Source organism: Scomber scombrus, chromosome 21 (genome assembly GCF_963691925.1).
Source record: "Scomber scombrus chromosome 21, fScoSco1.1, whole genome shotgun sequence".
Taxonomy (NCBI): domain Eukaryota; kingdom Metazoa; phylum Chordata; class Actinopteri; order Scombriformes; family Scombridae; genus Scomber; species Scomber scombrus.
In genome coordinates, this window is record NC_084990.1 from 2103360 (window position 1) to 2123676 (window position 20317).

Genomic DNA, 20317 nt, shown 5'->3' on the forward strand with positions numbered 1-20317 from the left:
TGTGTCAGAGAGATTCTTCTCATATCAGAACAGCATTTAAATAACCCCCCCCCCCCAAACAAAACACAGTAATAACCACAGCAGCTGTCTCACTCCTTATATTTTGTGATGCATCAATATCCAGAAAAACACTTTGCAATAAGTACACGTTACCTAATAGGAATTAAATGAGACCAACTTAACATTCATCACTGTCTGTTTGTGCACTGTCACACTGTCTGTCTTGATAAAGTAGGAGTTTTTACCTAAAACGAGAAGAGAACTAAGAAGAGAATATATCAGATTGACTAGAAAAAGCAGCAGTGGTGGTTGTCCATCATGATAATGGTGCTCATTAATTCAGTTATAAAATCCATCAGTGATGCATCTTCCTTTAAACTCAGAGTTTTCCAGACTCTGCAGTCATATCTTAACTAAATCCGGTCAGTCAGATGCTCATAAGCAGCTCTGTGGCTCATTCATTGCTTACTACAGCTGTTATAGCCTGAAACCCCTGTGATTAAGGCTTAGCAGCAGCCACAGGTGGGTCCTCACTTCTTGCCCAGTTAGGAGCCAGACCCAGTATCTGTATATTTACATACAATACGTCACATCCCGAGTAGTAAATAATGGTAGCTGTTAGAGGGCAGAGGACTAAAATTTCAATCAGGAGAGACAAGTAAATAGAAAGATATTTATTGTAAATATGTAATGAGCAAAATCTTAGTGATGACAAAGTCTTTGGCGCTTGAACTCCATGAGGAATCATCTCTGAACGGCTGCATATATATGTAGATCCCCCATGAAGTCCAGACACTGGTGATGGTGATTGCTAATGAGACTGAAGAGAAGATGGCAGATGGGAATAGACTGCAGATCCTGTAGAGAATGGCGGAGATGGGGAGGTGGTGGGGCGCAGGAACAGCTGTATGACAGGACTGAAGCAAAGGGAGAGAGGCACATTTAAACGGGCCGCTACAGGATGATAGGCTCAGGCTGAAGTGTGGCGATTTGCTATTGGTTGCTGAGATTGGCAGGTGACTGGCAACAATTGGAATAACGCCCTAGACATAGAAATCTAGGTTATAGATGAGCATGCTTGAAGGAGGCAGAAGTTTACCAGTTATGCCTGTATGTTTAGAGTCTTCTGACTGAACTTTCGCTAAGCTTCATATAGTTACCTGGATGTCATTTCAGTTCATTCACTGCCTGCTGTCCCCTGGTTCATGTTGTCCTGAGTTCAAAGGATGCCAAGCAACACTCCCTTATTATCCTCACCTGTTCTTTCCTGTGTGTGTGTGTGTTTATGTGTGTTTCAGGTGCGAGATGATAACAAGCGGCAGCACCCATGTTTGGTGGAGTTCTCCAAGCTTCCCGAACAGGAACGGAGCTACAACCTTCAGATGTCTCTGGAGACTCTCAAGTAATGCGTCCCTGCAGCGATATACAGCATGACATGTGACATTTAGATCTAATATTCATCAGTGACACCGTTCAACCCTGACCACTCATGAAGCGTTCACTGTTTATTTCACTGTAAACTCTGGAGTTTCTTTCTGTAGACTAGGTGCTGAAGTAGAAGTGTTGTTGATGGTAACGTGTGTGTGTATGTGTGTGTGTGCGTGTGTGTTTTACAGAACTCTCCTGGCTTTAGGTTGCCATGTCGGCCTTGCAGATGAACACGCCGTAGAGAAAGTCAAGAGTATGAAACTGTCTTCAACGTGAGTTACCTCAAACATTAATACATAAGATAAGAAATGCCATGACTCACACTATTCATGATGTAATGATTCACCGATTAGGACAATGGGACATTTCACGAGATGATTAATAGTAGAGCCTGACTGATACTGGATTCTCGGGGGCCGATACGGATATCAGGGAGTAAAAACAAATTCTGATATCGATATATTGGCCCATGATATTATATGTTACAGTATGTATTGTAATGACATTTTACAGTTTAAAAATTGCCTCAATGTATAAAATGAAACAAAACATTTGGAACAAACAAAAAAAAAAAAAAAAGTAAAAAGGTCAAATATACATAAACTGCTGCCTGTATAACTTGAAAAACATATCAGCACATATCTCACAACATATTCACTGATACTGATATATCAATGATAGGTCAGTATCGGTCAGGCTCTATTAATAGTGATTATTATGAAGACTACAGCACCATAAACACATGGAGGTTGTTGAGCAGCTGGCTAGCTAACAGTGCAGTGCTTTGACTCTTATCTGTGCAGCTATGAGTTGTCCGGTGGTTATAAACCTGCTCCTCTGGACCTGTGTCACATCAAACTGACCTCCACCCAGGAAGCCATGGTGGACAAACTGGCTGAGAACGCACATAACGTCTGGGCAAGAGACCGCATCCGTCAGGGCTGGACCTATGGCATCCAACAGGTAGCCAATCTAATTGCAGCTCAGCTGAGTCTAAATAGGTTTAAATAAGGAGGATAAAGACCTGCAGCAATAGATTAAAGGTACATTAGCAGGTGCAAATTATCACTGGCAACCACAGCCTTAAATCTACATGAAGACAACACACAGTTTAAGTTGAATTTGTCTTTTTTATTCCGAGGTAACCACACCATGTGGCACTAGCTTCCCTTTCTTGTCCATTTGACTGACTGCGACCAATAATTATCCTCATATTCATATAGTTTGTTTGCTGCTCCCCAATTAGGGTAGTGCTCAAGAGCAACCTTAATGGAGGAATGGAAAGTGCTGCTTTTTCACTGTCCTCACCCTGCAGCATATTCCTATAGAGTAGCTGGTTATTTCTTTTTTTTTTTTTAAATCTGTGTCCTCTATTGCTTTTCAGGATGTGAAGAGTCGTAGAAACCCTCGTCTGGTCCCTTACGTTCTGCTGGATGAGAGAACCAAGAAGTCTAACAAAGACAGTCTGAGAGAGGCTGTCAGGACTCTGCTGGGATATGGATACAACCTGGAAGCTCCTGACCAGGACCATGGTACCATATCTACCTTCTGTTGTATCACTTCTTTCAAAGACTTATCATTTTTATAATAATGTATCTATTTTATTGTTTATCTCTGCCGCTCTCCCTCCCTTTCCTCCTTTGCCTCTCTCTCATCCAGCAGCTCAATCTGACCCCAGCAACATGTCCGCTGAGAGGTTCCGCATTTTCAGAGCAGAGAAGACCTACTGTGTTAATGCTGGGAAGTGGTACTTTGAGCTGGAGGTAAGAAGAGATATGACATTTGATCAGATATATAAAAGATGCTGGTAGATACAATTTAAAAGAGATCTGTGATGACTTTTCTAATATTAATATAATCATTTAGGATTAACTGAGATGTGAACCTCTTCCTGTTTCTGTTCCAGGTTTTAACAGCAGGAGAGATGAGGGTGGGTTGGGCCAGACCAGGATGCCTACCAGACCAGGAGCTGGGATCTGATGATCAGGCCTTTGTCTTTGACGGCTTCAAGGTGGCTGGATTTCTCTTTTTACTGTGTATCATTTGTATCACTCAGTCAGCATATTATATAATCATACCTTACAATAAAACTCACATTGTTGTTATTAAGACGAAAATACTCTGTTAAAAAAATTATCAGAGTATTTATGTTGTCAAAGCACCAATCACACCCTGCAATTTATTAGTGATATCCATTTTTTTTTTTTAAATCAGTAAGAACATTTAAAAGCCCCAAAATCTGATCATGGTATGTGGTTTTGTATTTAAGGTTTTAAAATGATTTTTAAGGTTGTCAAATTAGTCAACCAAGCTAACACACTACTATAAAGACAAGCTAAAATAAGAAATAAAATATAATTGAAAATATGGGCAGAGAGAAATAAACACTGAATTTGATGAGAAAATGATGTAATACTAGTGAAATGATTTGTCATTGTGTTTCTGAAATAAATAGAAAATGTTGTTTTTTAGATCGAATTACTTGAGATCAGACTTACTACAGCAGAGTAATAAATAAAATACACTGAATATTACCAACATCATTCTAATTCATAATCTAACACACTGAAAAAATGATGGCCAAGGAACGAGAAAAATGAATCACTCATTTAAGTGGAGATGACTTAATACCAGTGGAGTGTGATCATGCTGTTACTTGAAACTAGTTGGTTCATCTTGAAATAGATCTAAGCCATCTTTAATTTAACATTGGTCCTTAACCCTTGTTCCTCAATTAAAAAAAGTTCCTTTGAGTCCCTTAGTGACAAAAATGTCTGCGTAAAAGGGCTGCCATAAAAAATATTATAAATGAATATTACTTTCTACTTCTACTTTTCTTTTTTTTAACCAACATCTGTCCTGAGAATAAATATCAAACAATCATTTTCAGTATTTTAACCCTTTAAATGCCAGTTTGTTTACATATAACGCCTTTTTAAAAAATAAAAAAACCCCAAAAGAAATGAATTATTTTCTATATACTAAATGCAAAGTGAATTATAGTCTTGGTGATGAGTGAATGATTAGCATCGACATTGATTCTGATGCATTATTATTTTTTGTGCAGTGTCAGATTTTAAAGAAACTCCCTCTGGGATCCTGAGGGACAAAAATGCCCCCATTGAAACCCATTATAACTACATGTATTGTAGTTTTCAGTCTCGTTTTTAAACTCCTCATTAAGATTTAATAACAGGTCAATTCAGACTGTGTTGTAGGTCTTTGTGTATTTTTTTTTGAACCTCAGGAAAATGAGTGATACATTCACCAACCACTCATATGTGCCATTAAAGACAAAATGTGTGTGTGTGAGTCCTTCTTCTCTTTACACCACTGAGCACCTCCTGTGTGTCGGCGCCCTCTTGACATATGCTTCTTCCAGGTCCAGCGCTGGCACCAGGGTAACGAGCACTTTGGGCGTGCCTGGCAGACGGGTGACGTGGTGGGCTGCATGGTGGATCTGAATGAACACACCATGATGTTCACACTTAATGGAGAAGTGTTGCTGGATGACTCTGGCTCTGAGCTCGCCTTCAAGGACTTCGAAGCTGGTGAAGGTTAGTGCTGTATCACTGACACACACACACACACACACACACACACACACATATGCATCTATGCATGGCGATATGACACAACTCACCCTTTGAGGTTAGTTATCATCACACTAAATGACAAAGCTCTCATCTTCATCTTCCTAAGTCTCCTCCTTTGATGTCGGATCCACAACAGATTTGTCTGAATATTTTAGAGCAGGGGTGTCAAACTCATTTTAGTTCAGGGGGCACATACAGCCCAAGCTAGGGCCAGACCAGTAATAACTTACAGGTAATATATTATAACTTATAATAATAAACCATCTATTTACAGTGAAAAATGAGTGCAATTTCAACAATATTATGTCTCAGTTTTTTTCAGATTTTAAACAGAAGCTGCTGATTGACAACATTTTGTACAATGTTCAAGTCAAGTCAAAGTTTATTTATACAGCATTTAAAACAACCTCAATTGACCAGAGTGTTGCACAAGCTCAAGACACAAGATCAAATAAAAGAATTAAAGAATTATGAGTACGATAAACTATAAAAAGACAATAGATAAAACTATAAAAAGACAACAGATAAAACTATAAAAACACAATAGATAAAACTATAAAAACACAATAGATAAAACTATAAAAACACAATAGATAAAACTTTAAAAACACAATATATACAACTATAAAAACACAACAGATAAAAGCAAATATAGTTAAACAATACAATTCAGAATGTGAAGCTCAACTAGGATTCAAATATCAATTCAATATATGAATGGTTTAAACATGGTTTAAATATGTATGTATTGTATTCTTGTATTCTGGTCAGGGTGGGAAAATAAATCTCTGAAGCAATTTTCATTCTTTGCAAAGTTATCCAGTGGGTCAGATCGGACCCCTTGGCTGGCCACGGGCCGTATGTTTGACATCACTGTTTTAGAAGATGACAGGACATTGATCATGTCTGCAGTCAGTATTCTCAATTGTATGCAGTTTAGTCCATTTTAGTATCTGACTCTTAAGTTATTGATTTGTTTACTTTAATCATACTTCATATCCACTGATTTACACAGTTCTTAAATAACCATGTGATTATTGATGATGAATTTGCACAAATCTATGCAGCATCGGCTGCATAGATTTGTGCAGATTTGTATCATCCTTACAGGAGGTAATGCACAAAAGTTTTAATCTGAGTATTTCATGTCCTCTGTGTGTCCCCAGGTTTCATCCCAGTGTGCAGCCTGGGTGTGTGTCAGGTGGGGAGGATGAACTTTGGTAAAGACGTCAGCACTCTGAAATACTTCACCATCTGTGGCCTGCAGGAAGGCTACGAACCGTTCGCCGTCAACATGAACAGAGACGTCACCATGTGGCTCAGCAAGAGGCTGCCTCAGTTTGTACCCGTGCCCCCCAACCACCAACACATAGAGGTGAGAGTCTCTGCACTGCTGGAACCAGGCAGCTAGCAGCTTGTAGATACTGTCAATTACTGGTAGGGGGGGTCTGAGCTGGACTGAAATGAAAGATTCCCCTTCAGGCACATTTTCAAACATTTATTAATCATTTACTAAACATGTTTTTTTCCCACCAATATTTATAAGAAACTACATAAAAAGGAAGCTGAGGTGATTGTAACATGTAACGGTAACAGTGTGGATTTCTCTTTCCTCTCTCAGGTGACGCGGATAGATGGGACGGTGGAGTCGTGTCCGTGTCTAAAGGTCACCCAGAGGTCATTTGGCTCGCAGAACAGCAACACTGACATCACCTTCTACAGAATGAGCATGCCCATAGAGTGTGCAGAGTCCTTCTCCAGGTCCTCGCATAATGGCAGCCTCTTCTCACCGAAGAGGGTAAGAGAAACATACTGATGACACGCACACACACACACACACACACACACACACACACACACACACACACACACACACACACACACACACACACACACACACACACACACACACACACACACACACACACACACTGAAACATGACAGGAAATGATATTTTACCAGCAGGCCAATAGGCACTGATCAGACAGTATGATCAATATGTGGGGGGGGGGGGGAGGGGTGATGCTACATTAGCATGTAGCAACATGAAATCAAGAGGTTTAAACAGGACAGAGTAGGAAGCTGCTCCAGGACTTCACTTGATTAACACTAAATGAACAATGTTCACATGTGGATCCAAAACTTTCAGGATATGAAAAAGAATGGTATGTGTGAGGGAGCAAGCAGTGAAACAATGAAAAGACAGGAGTATAGGATAGAAATAGCCCCAAACTGTTATAAAACCAGCTGGGCCTATAAAAGAGATCAACAGAAGAGAATTATACTCAATATAACTACATAGAAACTAAGATGTTAACTGAATGAAACTGACCCAACATAATTTTTTTTTTTTTTTGGCGGTTGATGTGAATGTGGTGAAGGATCTGTTCTATCTCACACTTTTCTAATAAAACAAAGAATTATAATCAAAACAATTTAATTATAATACTAAAATTAAGCAAAAATAAATAAGTATAATAAATAAATATTAATATTTCTCAAATTCTATTTATTAATCTTGAATTTAACAACCAAGAGGGAACACATATATACTGGCTATAAGCTGGCTACAACTAAATCTAAAACAAACCCCCCCATGACACAGCAGCACATGGTTCAGCCCGAGGAGCTTCCTCCAGGATTTAAGAGTCCTCAGCCCTTAGTCACACCTTTTGCTCCAAACAGGAAGTTTCAGGGGGAGTCCTCCCCCAACAACAACCATGGTAACTCAAACACAAATAAATGAAATGATTAATATAACAGAAAATGTATTCAAATGTTTGCTCTTCACATAAACAATGTGAGGTTTAAAACAAATAAAGTAATTCCTTATCATACAAACTGTAATGCTAACTGTCCAATGCTAATTGTTTGGTGTGAGTGCCTGGATATGAAATGAACCTGTGTGAGTGAATGATATTACCGTGTGTGTGACTGTGACCATCACAGTATGGTTATTATTAAATGTGAGGCTTCCTCCTCTCTCAAATGTTTTTTTCTTTTTGTTCCTTCAGTTGGATGTTGTTTCTCTGTGCTCACCTTAAATCTCAGTTTAAGTTGTGGATGTTCATGTGATTATTTGTGACAAACACTGTGGATGGAGACATGTTGCTTCAGCAGGAGCGTGTTTCATTTCCTCACACACCTCATTTACATCTTAGACCTTGTTGTTTTACTAACAAAAGCAATATATTATAATACCACTACTGTTCGTCTGCAGGAGCTCGAGGACTTTGAAACCGTGTCTGACTTCGAGGTCCTGATGAAGTCGTCTCACGGTCACAACGGCCCCAACGGACCCGAGAGAGACGAATTCAACAACCACAAAGATTACAACCAGGAGAAGCCCTTCAAACTCAAACAGCGGTAAACTTTTTTACACATTAATAATAATAATTTGCGTCCATCTTTAATTATGTTTATTAAGTGTCACAAACAACCTAAAACCACCCGTGTGATCTTCCAGCTTCACGTTGAAGAGAAACAAGCCAGACAACAGCTGTCCCTCATCTGCTCGTCTGTCAGAGGAGGTGATGGCTGACGATAGAGATGACTACGAATTCCTTATGCAAGCCTCCACTGTAAGATCACACACGTACAAACATACAAACACGCTTAACACTCACACTCAACAATGTACTGGACAGTACCAGGCAGTAGAATACACCAGGAACAAAGTAAAGGAGCTGATAGAAACCTATGCTTCTCTCTCTCTCTCTCTCTCTCTCTGCAGCACTACTACTCAGTGCGGATCTTCCCCGGTCAGGAGCCCAGCAGTGTGTGGGTGGGCTGGGTCACCTCTGATTTCCATCAGTACGACCCAAGCTTTGAGCTACACAAGGTCCGAACTGTCACCGTTACTCTGGGAGATGAGAAGGGCAAAGTTCACGAGAGGTTAGTAAAGTTCCGGTCAGTTCATACAGCACCAGACAAACCACAGCTTCCCATTATATTATGTGTATGTCTGTGTATGTGGGTCAGTTCATCAAATATCTTGACCAACAACATGTGATATAAAAGAAGTATGAACGTTTTTATTCCAGGCAAAGAATACACTTAATGATTTTAGGAATTAAAACACTTTTAATCTGACAAGAGAAACACCTTTACTGCACTTTGAAAAGTGTAATGATGACTATAGACCTGTCATTGTCAAGTTTATTTTAAATGACGACTGAACAGGCTTAAATACAACCAAGAACTAAAAAATATTACATTAAATATAAAGAGCCAATTTCCCAGACAGGGATTAAGTGTAATCCAAGACTAGTGTCGTTCCTCAATGGATATTTTCACGGAATCTTGTCTTTAGTCTAAGACTAGTCTTAATCTCTGTCTACACACACATACATTTACATACATACACACATACACACACAACTTTGACTGTCTGTAGTAGTGTCCTTTAATATCACATTTGCGTGTGTGTGATGTGTGATGTGTGTGTGTGTGTGTGTGTGTGTGTGTGTGTGTGATGTGTGATGTGTGATGTGTGACGTGTGACGTGTGACGTGTGACGTGTGACGTGTGTGTGTGTGTGTGTATGTGTGTGTGTCCTGCAGTATAAAGCGTAGTAACTGCTACATGGTGTGGGCTGGAGAGAGCAGCAGTCCTGGTCAGGGCAGGAACAACAACGGTTTAGAGATCGGCTGTCTGGTCGACACAACAAACGGACTGTTGACCTTCACCGCCAACGGCAAAGAACTCAGCACATACTACCAGGTAAATACTTGATAGGATGAAAGAGTAAAGAAGGGAAAGAGGAATCAGGAAGACTCAAATACCTATACTTGTCTAACTTCCTTTCTTCATTTCAGCCTTCATCCTACACCAAACCTCTTCCTCCCATCAGTCATGTCACTATACCACTGTCTCATACTGGTTATTTTAACACCACATTATTGTATGTTATTGATATTAAACATGTCGTCATAAGTCATAGAGTAACTGTGATAGTTTTGGGGAAAATGGGAAGGAGAGAAGTGCAAGTGTAAAATCTTGGTATTGATGAGTGTATTCTCTCCCAAAGGTTGAGCCCAGTACTAAACTATTCCCAGCAGTCTTTGCCAAGGCTACCAGCCCCAATGTCTTCCAGTTTGAACTGGGGCGTATTAAGGTGAGGGACACACACACACACTCACACTCACACACACACACTCACACTCACACACTGACACACACATAAAGTTACTGGAGTACTGTTTGAGCTGTCGTCCAATTATGAATTTAAAGTTTGGGAGGTAGTGAACCTATGTAGCCCTGCATTTCCTGTTGCTCCTTCATAATAAAAGCTGGTGGGACACAGATGGAAAGAATTTAATGTTTTATGGAGAAAACAAACACACCTGTGACACATATTATTTACTTTGTTTGGTGAGAATTTTACTGTTTAAATTTTTTCTGTACGATTTCTGATTTAATGTCAGTTTATCGACACTGTGCCAGAGGAGCAGCTATCCTGTGTCTTTACAAGCTCTTTCTACTTGGAACCAAATACTCAGAATGAGTAGTGTGGTAATCCCCTGTTACTCATAAGCACAGCCTGCAGTCAGCGTTCATGTTCATGCAGCACAGCAACACCCGTCACATGAATCACTGAAGAAAATGCTCAGTGGCTTTGAATCGCTGACTGTATATAAAGATGTTGTAACATCGTCCAACATGTTTCTCTGTTTCCTGTCAGAATGTGATGCCTCTGTCAGCTGGTCTGTTTAAGAGTGAGAGGAAGAATTTAGCGCCCCAGTGTCCTCCACGGCTGCACGTACAGTTTCTCACTCCTGTGTTATGGAGTCGTGTTCCCAACCACTTCCTCAAGGTAATATCTCCTGTTTTATAACGGATCAGTGCTTTTGTTTTTGTAAAAAATTACAATTGGGATATAAAAGAAAGACTGAAACCTTTTTGTGGAATGAAGAAGTTGTATTGTTTCCTTTACCTAAATGTGGTACAAAGCATCTTTTGTCTTTTTGAGATGAATATATTTTGTACATGGTTTTAAAAAGAGAGAGAAGAGAGATGTAAATGCTTAAGAAATGGTTTCTAACAGGTAAGTGAAGGCTATAGATGTGTCTTCATTGTTCATCACACATAATAATATAATACAGCTACATCTACACTAAAAGTTATCAGTATACCGAAATAGAAAGTTTAATACCAGCAATGATGGCCCATAAAACATCAAATATCACAATCTTCCTACATTGCATATCATACCTTCTATCCCACTGAAACAACCAACAACAATAAGGCAGTATGAACATGGAAACTAATATTGTGGACATAAACTATAAAGATTACAGGCCTGATCAACGGTTGTCTGCTTAAAATGTAATGCAACTCATCACCACTTTCATTATCATATTCCATGCACAGGTAGGAATCGTCACCTTTCTTGATTCACTTATAACACCTCGGGTTGTTATGTTTTTGTTCAGCTCTCGTATGTATTTGTCTGTATTTATTTTCTCATATGTCTCATCATAGGAGTTCTACCCAACAAGCCCTTATGGGTTTTATTGGCTTTTTTCTTATCCTATCAGATAAGTGTTCATGTTCATGATGCTGATCCTGAGAGAGTTGCTGCTGGCTAGAAGTGTCATGTGTGAAATCAGTGTGAAGTGTTATGTTTCTGCCTGTGATGTACTAACATGTTATTTTTTTTTTGTATGTTTTCCAGGTCTCAGCATCCAGAGTGAATGACAGACACGGCTGGCTGGTCCAGTGTAATGAACCTCTGCAGTTCATGTCTCTACACATACCTGAGGAGAACAGGTGGAGTACGCACACACACACACACACACACACACACACACACACACACACACACACACACACACACACACTTTTCACTCTGCTTTTTGCACTCTTGTGTCTCATTCAGTCTCTGTGTATGTCGTTGTGTTGTGCAGGTCGGTGGATATCCTTGAGCTGTCAGAGCAGAGGGACTTATTAAAGTTTCACTACCACACACTCAGACTCTACTCTGCAATCTGTGCTTTGGGAAATAATCGGGTGGCTCACGCCCTCTGCTCACACGTAGATGAGGCACAGCTCCTGCAGGCCATAGAGAATAAGTATATGCCAGGTAATGTATACACACTATAATCTGTATGATGCTGTATTACATAACTAGGCTGAGTAAGCAGGTTGGAACAAGTATTCAGATACTTTACTTCATTAAATGTAGTAATACATCATGTAAAATACTACATTACAATCCCTGCTTAAAAACAACAACTTAGATGATAAAGTTTGGAGCTCTATGGCCCAGAGGCATAAGATTTATATGTTAAGTACAAAATAATGTGTTTGTTACAGAAGCATTATTGGCTAAATGTAAATAAAGGTTCAAAATGGATGTACTTAGTTTACTTCCTTATTTCCTTTTTTTTTTTTTTTTGGTAATATTTGAATCTCTTACTTTCATAAAAGCCCTTCTAGAGACAGCTGTTGCAAATTAGCATCTGCTATAAACACTGTGATACTTTGAACCTCTCTATAGTGTATCTGTCCCTGTTAAATAAACCATTAAACAAAAATTATGATTCATTCAATTTAATGTTAATGATTCATTCATGTTAAATTGAAATTAGAATGAATTTGGTTGAGCTGGAGCTAGTTTGTACATTAAAACTAAAAGTATTAATGCACACTTTCACTTTCCTTAAAGAACAGCTTGACCCAATGTAGTTGAAGTCAGCTTTAAAAGAATAAATACATACAGTAGGTAAGGCCAGGAAATAGATAGAACATTAATAAAAGACAGCAGGCTCATTTAGGGTTCTGAATGTTTGTGTGTTTTAATCTCAGGTTTGCTTCGTGCCGGTTACTACGAACTCCTGATCGACATCCACCTGAGCAGCTACGCCACAGCTCGCCTCATGATGAACAACGAGTACATCGTCCCAATGACCGGAGAAACAAAGAGCATCACCCTGTTTCCAGATGAGAAGAAGAAGCACGGCCTGCCGGGCATCGGCCTCAGCACCTCCCTGAGACCCAGAATGCACTTCTCATCTCCGAGTTTTGTCTGCGGGACCGGATCGTGGTTCCGTAGCAACGGCAACAACGGGTCAGGATCGGGAGACTGTTTCCAGTACAGCCCCGAATTCCCCTTAGAGATCCTCAAAGTTAAAACCATCGAGATGCTGACGGAGGCGGTGCGGGAGGGGAGCATGCACGTACGGGATCCAGTAGGAGGCAGCACCGAGTTCCTCTTCGTCCCGCTCATCAAGCTCTTCTACACCTTGCTCATCATGGGGGTTTTCAAAAACGGAGATCTGAAGAACATCCTGCGACTGATCGAGCCGTCAGTGTTCTGCGAGAGGAGAGAAGGGCAGGAAGAGATGCACGTAGAGCCGGAGGTGATGAAGGATTCAGAGGGTGAAGGAGGAGGAGAGGATGGAGGGAGGAACATGCCTAAAGAGGGACTGTTGCAGATGAAGCTACCAGAGCCTGTAAAACTCCAGGTGATACTTTTTATTTATTTTTATTATATCAGATTAGTGAAGCCTCTACAGATATAGCTTTGTTTAAAAATTGTTTCTGTATAATACAAAGTCCTTTTTTTCTCTCACATCACAATGAGACATTTATTTTCTAATAAAACTCTGTGCAGGAGAAAAGGTGTAATCCAATAAAAAAGCTACTACTAAGTAACACAACACATTTAATAATGAGCACACAGTGGGCAATACAGAGAAAAAAATGTACAAATAAATCAAATAAATAATTTAAATATATATAATAAATGTATGATAATAAATAGGCAGTAGGGAACAATTTTAACTGTTTAGAGATAATCCCTTTTGTAAAGTTATATTATCCATCTCTATACACAGTTATTCATGTCATTCACCATGCAAAGCATTTGAAGTTACAAAAAACGTCAACTAACAATAAAAGTCACAGTCAGATCTATAAAGAGTTAGTAATATTGTTAATGATAGTCAGGATGTTCTCACATCCAGATGCTAGGATAGTATGCTAGTAGGATTAGAAGCAATACAAATCAATGAATAGCATTATTAAACAATAAAAGCCATGTGGTGTAGGTTGCTATGGCAACACACAAACATGGCAGAGTGTAAATAATAATGATAAGCTTTCATACAAAACATGTAGCTCAAAGTGCTTTAGAGAGAAACATAAAAAATACAATATAATAAAACAACAGCAAATAAAAAAATTACATTTAGTAGAAATAAGTTCAAATGACACTAATTAGAAGTAATGAAATAAATAGTTTTTTTTCAGCTGTGGTATAAAATGTTCACTAAGCTGACATCTCTTATAGCTTTAGGAGTATTCCATCAATTGGAGGATAATTAAAGAAAAATGCCCTTCCTGTTTTTATGTGTGTATTTAAAAACTCAGCAGTAGATGATCTGAGAGCTCTTGAAGGATTGTAGAACAACAGAGAGTCTGTGATGTAGGCTGGTCCCCAAAAAAAACCAGTAAGAGCTTTAAAAACCAGTAAAAGAAGCTTAAAATCTGTTCTAACAGATACTGTGAGCCAATGAAATGAAGCTAAAACAGGAGTAATATGCTCACTCTTCCTTGTTTTGGTTAAAAGTCTAGCAGCACAATGTAGAATGACTTGCCACATAGAGACAATAAAGACAATAGTAGTATGTGTCTGTGCTTACATTGAACAGCTATTTCTGCTTTATCTTTATCTCTTTAAGGCTGATGGGAAGAATACAAACACAATGAAAACCTGTTTAGTGACACATTTACAATTCTTGTTTTCCTCACCTTTAAATGTTTAGCAATACCCAAAACAGTAACCCTCTTTCAACATAATAGTGTGATTGTACATCTCATATCTACTTTTTTTACATCATTTTTAGCGTCTTATCAATTTTATTAGTCTGTTTCTATTGTCTCTTAATCTCTTTTTTAACCTAGTTTTAGTCCAGCTTTTAATACACTCCATCTTTTATTTTACTTTTCTTTTGTCTTTTGAATCTATTTTAACCTCCTTTTTTTCTCTAACTTTTAATAAACCCTTTCTCTTTTCTCTCTTATTTTACTTATTTATTTATTAACTTATTGTATTTAAATGTTCTAAACATTTTTATAATAGTTCTTTTCTGTTGTGTGCATTGCTCTCAAAGTTTATCTTTTAATTTATTCTTTGTTTTTTTATTCATTTTCTTTATGTTGTCATTTTTTTGAACAACACAAGCCTGTATGAAAGGTTCAATATAAATAAAGTTTGAATGATCGATTGATATATGTTGTATATCATATCTGTATGTTTTTGTGTGTGTGTGTGTGTGTGTGTGTGTAGATGTGCCATGTGCTGCAGTACCTGTGTGACTGCCAGGTGAGGCACAGGATCGAGGCGGTTGTCGCTTTCTCTGATGATTTTGTCGCCTGTCTGCAAGACAATCAACGCTTCCGCTACAACGAGGTGATGCTGGCACTCAACATGTCTGCAGCCCTCACCGCCAAGAAGACCAAAGAGTTCAGATCTCCTCCACAGGAACAGGTAGGAGCACCACAGACACACATTTCATTTGTATTATCATTCTGTAAGTTTTATCTTCTTACTGATTTTATTCACCTGTTTCTTTTGTCTTTTAATTTCTTTTTTTAACCTAGTTTTAGTCTGGCTTTTATCTAGTTTTTTATTAAACTCTTTCTCTTTTTTTTTCATTTGACTTTTGTTTTATCTTTTTAACTTTAAATACTTTTTTCACTTATTCTGTTTTATTTTTATTTATTTATTTATTTATTTTATTATTTTCTCTTATTCTCTCTCTTGTTTTACTTGAATTAATTAAACTTTTTTTTTAAATCATTCGTAATTTGAGAACAATATACAATAGAGATTTTTGAGACATACTGGATAAAATAAAGATCAGGAACATGTGGATATTTAGTAACCTTTATTAGCTGATATTTAAGCTATATTTCTGTCTACAGTAGTAGTTGCTCATCTATGTAAGAACTTGTATCTCATAAAGCCTGCATGTATTTTCCCTGCAGATCAACATGCTGCTCAACTTTAAGGATGAGAAGCAGGAGTGTCCCTGTCCCGAATACATCCGAGAACAGCTGCTGGACTTCCACGAGGACCTGATGAGACACTGTGGTAAACCAAACGTTCTAATACTGATGATATCCTGATGATGTATTGATTGATGATTGCACAGCCTGAGGTATCTCCATCCTGTCAGGTATAGAGTTAGATGATGACGGGGTGATAGACGGCGACACTGACGTCACCATCCGAGGTCGGCTCATGTCATTGGTGGAGAAATTGGCTTACCTGAAGAAGAAGATGGCCAGCCTGCCAAAGGAGAAGAAAGACAAGAAACCCAGTAAGTCATTCGACCAGCTCATACACACACACACACACACGCACACACACACACACACACGCACGCGCACACATACACACTAGACACTAGATAGAACTCATATTTTAGTCGTATTTTCTGATTCTGGAAAATGTGAATAATAACAGATTTTTATATAATACAGAAATGAATGGAGGCAAGTGCATAATGAACGTTTCTTAAACATAGTAGGAATAGTATATAAATAAAATATACTTTAAATATAAAAGTCATTTGTAGTAAACAGGTTAAACAATGAAGAATTACTGGTAATTCCCCACCTACATCTCTCTCTCCTCTCTCTCTCTCTCTCTCTCTCTCTCTCTCTCTCTCTCTCTCTCTCTCTCTCTCTTTCTCTCTCTCTCTCTTTCTCTCTCTCTCTCACATACACACACAAAATTAAATAATAGAAAAGAGAACAAAAATAATAAATATCAAATAATGACAATAATTAAATATGATGAGTCAGTTACATTGAGCTATCTCTTGCTAAGTGACATACAGTGATACTGTATAACCTCCTGCCAGTTGTGCTGTAGTGCTGTCTTCTCCCAGCAGGGTTTGAGTGTGTGTTGGGAGGGTGAGACAGTCTGTTATTTTCTGGTAAAATGTGAAGAAGAAATCTCTTATTTCCATGTATTTTTGGACAACTTGTGAGAAAATGAATTTCTGTCTCAACTTCCCCTCTTCCACAATGGCCACAAATTCTCCTCGTTCTTTCTAGCTATTGTTTCCTATGGCGACCAGTTTCAATAGTCTCTATGTCTCTGTGTGTGTGTGTTTCTGCAGGCACGTTACAACAGCTGATTTCAGACACCATGGTTCGCTGGGCTCAGGAGTCAGTTATTGAGGATCCTGAACTGGTCAGAGCCATGTTTGTCCTTCTGCACAGACAGTACGACGGCATCGGAGGACAGGTTGGTTTGTGTGTTTTTGTAGCATTAAAACACATCAGCCATGTAGTTCATTGTTTCCTGCTGTTTACACTGTTGCATTAGTGTACAGCAGGTATTTTGATCAGGTGTGTGTTTGCTAGTACTTACATTTACGTGTTTATGTCACCCTAATTGTCTAAAAACTGTGTGCGTGTGCGTGCATGTGTTCTCTGCACAGGTCCGGGCTCTTCCTAAGACTTACACTATAAACTCAGTATCGATCGAGGACACCATCAACCTGCTGGCCGCTCTGGGTCAGATCAGATCTCTGCTGAGTGTGCGCATGGGGAGAGAAGAGGAGAAACTGATGATCAGGGGACTGGGGTGAGAACACACTCATCCGTCAGGCTCTTCAGTGCTTCTTTCCCCACTTTCTTTTTTTTGTCGTCGGTCTCTAGACTTTATTCTTGTCCTATTTAAGATGACATAAACTTTAATGTCCCGAGGGAAATTAAGACGTTGGTAAAAGTGCTACACAGAGCTGAAGTCAGGCAATGTGTGACAATACAATGCATAGTTGAAACAATACATACAACTAGAAACACAATGAGAAGAAAGACAATGCAAGTGCTGCTAACAGCTGCTCACATAAGATACATGGCCATGTCTATGCAAAGGCATGCAGCTGCAGTCACACAATGCATTATGATAATATAACATAATACATTAATGATCAATACATATGTGGTTCTCAAAAACAATGCAGTGGTTCATTAGTGTAAAAAGTGGTGCACACAGCTGCAAATCAAATGAGGTTATTTTTCAGTAGCTTGAAGTAGCATTGTAGTTCATCAGCATCTGTGTCTAGTGGCTAGATTGTAGACTGTCACATAAATACAGTAGAATTCATTTATTAGTATTTACACTCAATTACACTCATTTTAAAATAAAGTGCATTACAGAAAGCTTTTGATTGTGCTTCTTAATTAAAGTGCTTTTTACTTTTAAACTTAATTAAACCTTAAACCATAAACTTCATTTCACATTTAATAACTTTATAACGAAACATTTCAACACATACGAACTCTTTCCTCCAGTCTCTCTGTGTGTCCGAATGCACAGATCTGATTGGCTGATTAAAGATTCACTATGCACAGTGGTCTGTGAGTTTCTGAGGGCCGCTCCACTTTTACTGTAATAGCTGGAGAAGCTGCGCACGTTAAAATAAAAAACGCTCAGACAAAATATTTCATCAGTTACAAGTCTGGATCTGGATCCGGACCGTGGTCCATCTATTAGTGACCTCTGGTATATAGTTTACTGTATATGACGTGCTGATGCTGTGAAAGGACCCAGCTGCAGTGCATCATGGGAAACAAAGTGCATGTACAGAAAGACATAACAATAAAACATTTAGATTATTGAAGTATCCTGATGCAGTTGAACCACTAAAACTGGCTTGCTTACTAATCTAGCACTGAGGAAAACTTAACAGGAAAAATAAAGTCATAGTTTGTAATCATAATATAATCTTATGTTCAGTCACTGTTTTTCTTTTCCTGTCTGATATTCTGAGTGATTGTGATTGTAAACCCGATGATGAAAAAGTCCCCTCCTCTTCCTCTGCAGTGACATCATGAACAACAAGGTGTTCTACCAGCATCCTAACCTGATGAGAGCTCTGGGGATGCATGAGACTGTCATGGAGGTGATGGTCAACGTACTCAGTGGAGGAGACTCTAAGGTATGAAGAAAGAACATCTCGGGCCAACCATACACATTTAAAATGATACACCAATGTGTCTTTCTCAAGTGTTGTTGTACTTTATACACACAGTACACATCATGTATGTTCTCTGTACTGCTACACTGCTGTACACTTACACTTTTTTAAACAGGTGATTGTCATGTTGTAAAGTCTATTGCCTGGAATCATTCATTTATCTTATAATTAATAATAGTGTTAATTATTGTCACAGTGTGTTTTAAAACAGACTTTTTAAAAAGTGCATTTTCACCTGAAGGAGTGTTGAATCATTTGAATGAATAAATTAACATAAATGATGATGAAATATGATGTGCAATATACTATTTATTACCATGATATTAAATATGATGTGTGTGTCTGACAGCCCTGTACACAATGTGTGTGTTTTTACAGGAAATCACCTTTCCGAAAATGGTGGCCAACTGTTGTCGTTTCCTCTGTTACTTCTGTCGAATCAGTCGTCAGAACCAGAAAGCCATGTTTGATCATCTCAGCTACCTGCTGGAGAACAGCAGTGTTGGCCTCGGTGAGTGTGTGTGTGTGTGTGTGTGTGTGTGTGTGTGTTTGTTTGTGTGTGTGTGTGTGTGTGTGTGTGTGTGTGTGTGTGTGTGTGTGTGTGTGTGTGTGTGTGTGTGTGTGTGTGTGTGTGTGTGTGTGTGTGTGTGTGTGTGTGTGTGTCTAACCCTAACCCTTTTAACTCAGTGTCTCTATGAGCTTTCTCTTAGTCCTTTTAACCGTTTGTCATCAGCTGATGGAGTTTCCAGTTTGCTCAGTTATCATGTAACACAAGTATGTAAAATGACTGAGCGCCATATTGCCATTGCGAAAAACTGAGCCATCTCCATGACAACTGAGCAAACTCCCTCTACTGATGAAGACTTGATGAGATTGTGGTTGAAAGTTCCTAAATGATCCCCTCCAGACATGTAAGACCTATAAAAATACACAATGATGTGTGTCTCATATGGAAAAATCATCATGTTAAAATCATCCACAATGTGACAAACTGTTGATAGTGTCAAACTCTGAAGATAAATTCTGATTTTGTTTTTGTCAAATGATTTAAATGAACGACATTCAATCAGATGTACCCATTCCTAAAAAAGTTGATACAATGTTCAATCCTCAGTAAAAAGACCTACTCCTGTAAAATATACTTTTTATAGATTTAAATTGTATAATAATAAATAATAAAATTGTAGTCATATGCACAACACATCAGAAACACCTTTTCATATAATACAGCCCACTAATACACTACCACATATTAAAAAACAACAATATAACTGAGTCAACACACT

The 20317-nt window shown here is 38.5% G+C and overlaps 1 protein-coding gene across 1 annotated transcript in view; it reads left to right on the forward strand.

The window, feature by feature from the left end:
• Nucleotides 1–20317, forward strand: part of ryr2a (ryanodine receptor 2a (cardiac)) — a 114377-nt gene that overhangs the window by 21437 nt on the left and 72623 nt on the right. Inside the window, exons 15-39 of the mRNA XM_062443053.1 lie at nt 1299–1402; nt 1617–1700; nt 2232–2391; nt 2813–2960; nt 3088–3191; nt 3335–3439; nt 4811–4985; nt 6191–6399; nt 6646–6822; nt 8246–8391; nt 8492–8606; nt 8759–8919; nt 9588–9747; nt 10055–10141; nt 10709–10840; nt 11702–11796; nt 11934–12109; nt 12835–13493; nt 15320–15520; nt 16021–16126; nt 16212–16355; nt 17163–17290; nt 17487–17632; nt 18878–18992; nt 19410–19548. Of these exons, the coding sequence (XP_062299037.1) occupies nt 1299–1402; nt 1617–1700; nt 2232–2391; nt 2813–2960; nt 3088–3191; nt 3335–3439; nt 4811–4985; nt 6191–6399; nt 6646–6822; nt 8246–8391; nt 8492–8606; nt 8759–8919; nt 9588–9747; nt 10055–10141; nt 10709–10840; nt 11702–11796; nt 11934–12109; nt 12835–13493; nt 15320–15520; nt 16021–16126; nt 16212–16355; nt 17163–17290; nt 17487–17632; nt 18878–18992; nt 19410–19548 (3976 nt within the window). The remainder of the gene's footprint in view (nt 1–1298; nt 1403–1616; nt 1701–2231; nt 2392–2812; nt 2961–3087; nt 3192–3334; nt 3440–4810; nt 4986–6190; nt 6400–6645; nt 6823–8245; nt 8392–8491; nt 8607–8758; nt 8920–9587; nt 9748–10054; nt 10142–10708; nt 10841–11701; nt 11797–11933; nt 12110–12834; nt 13494–15319; nt 15521–16020; nt 16127–16211; nt 16356–17162; nt 17291–17486; nt 17633–18877; nt 18993–19409; nt 19549–20317) is intronic.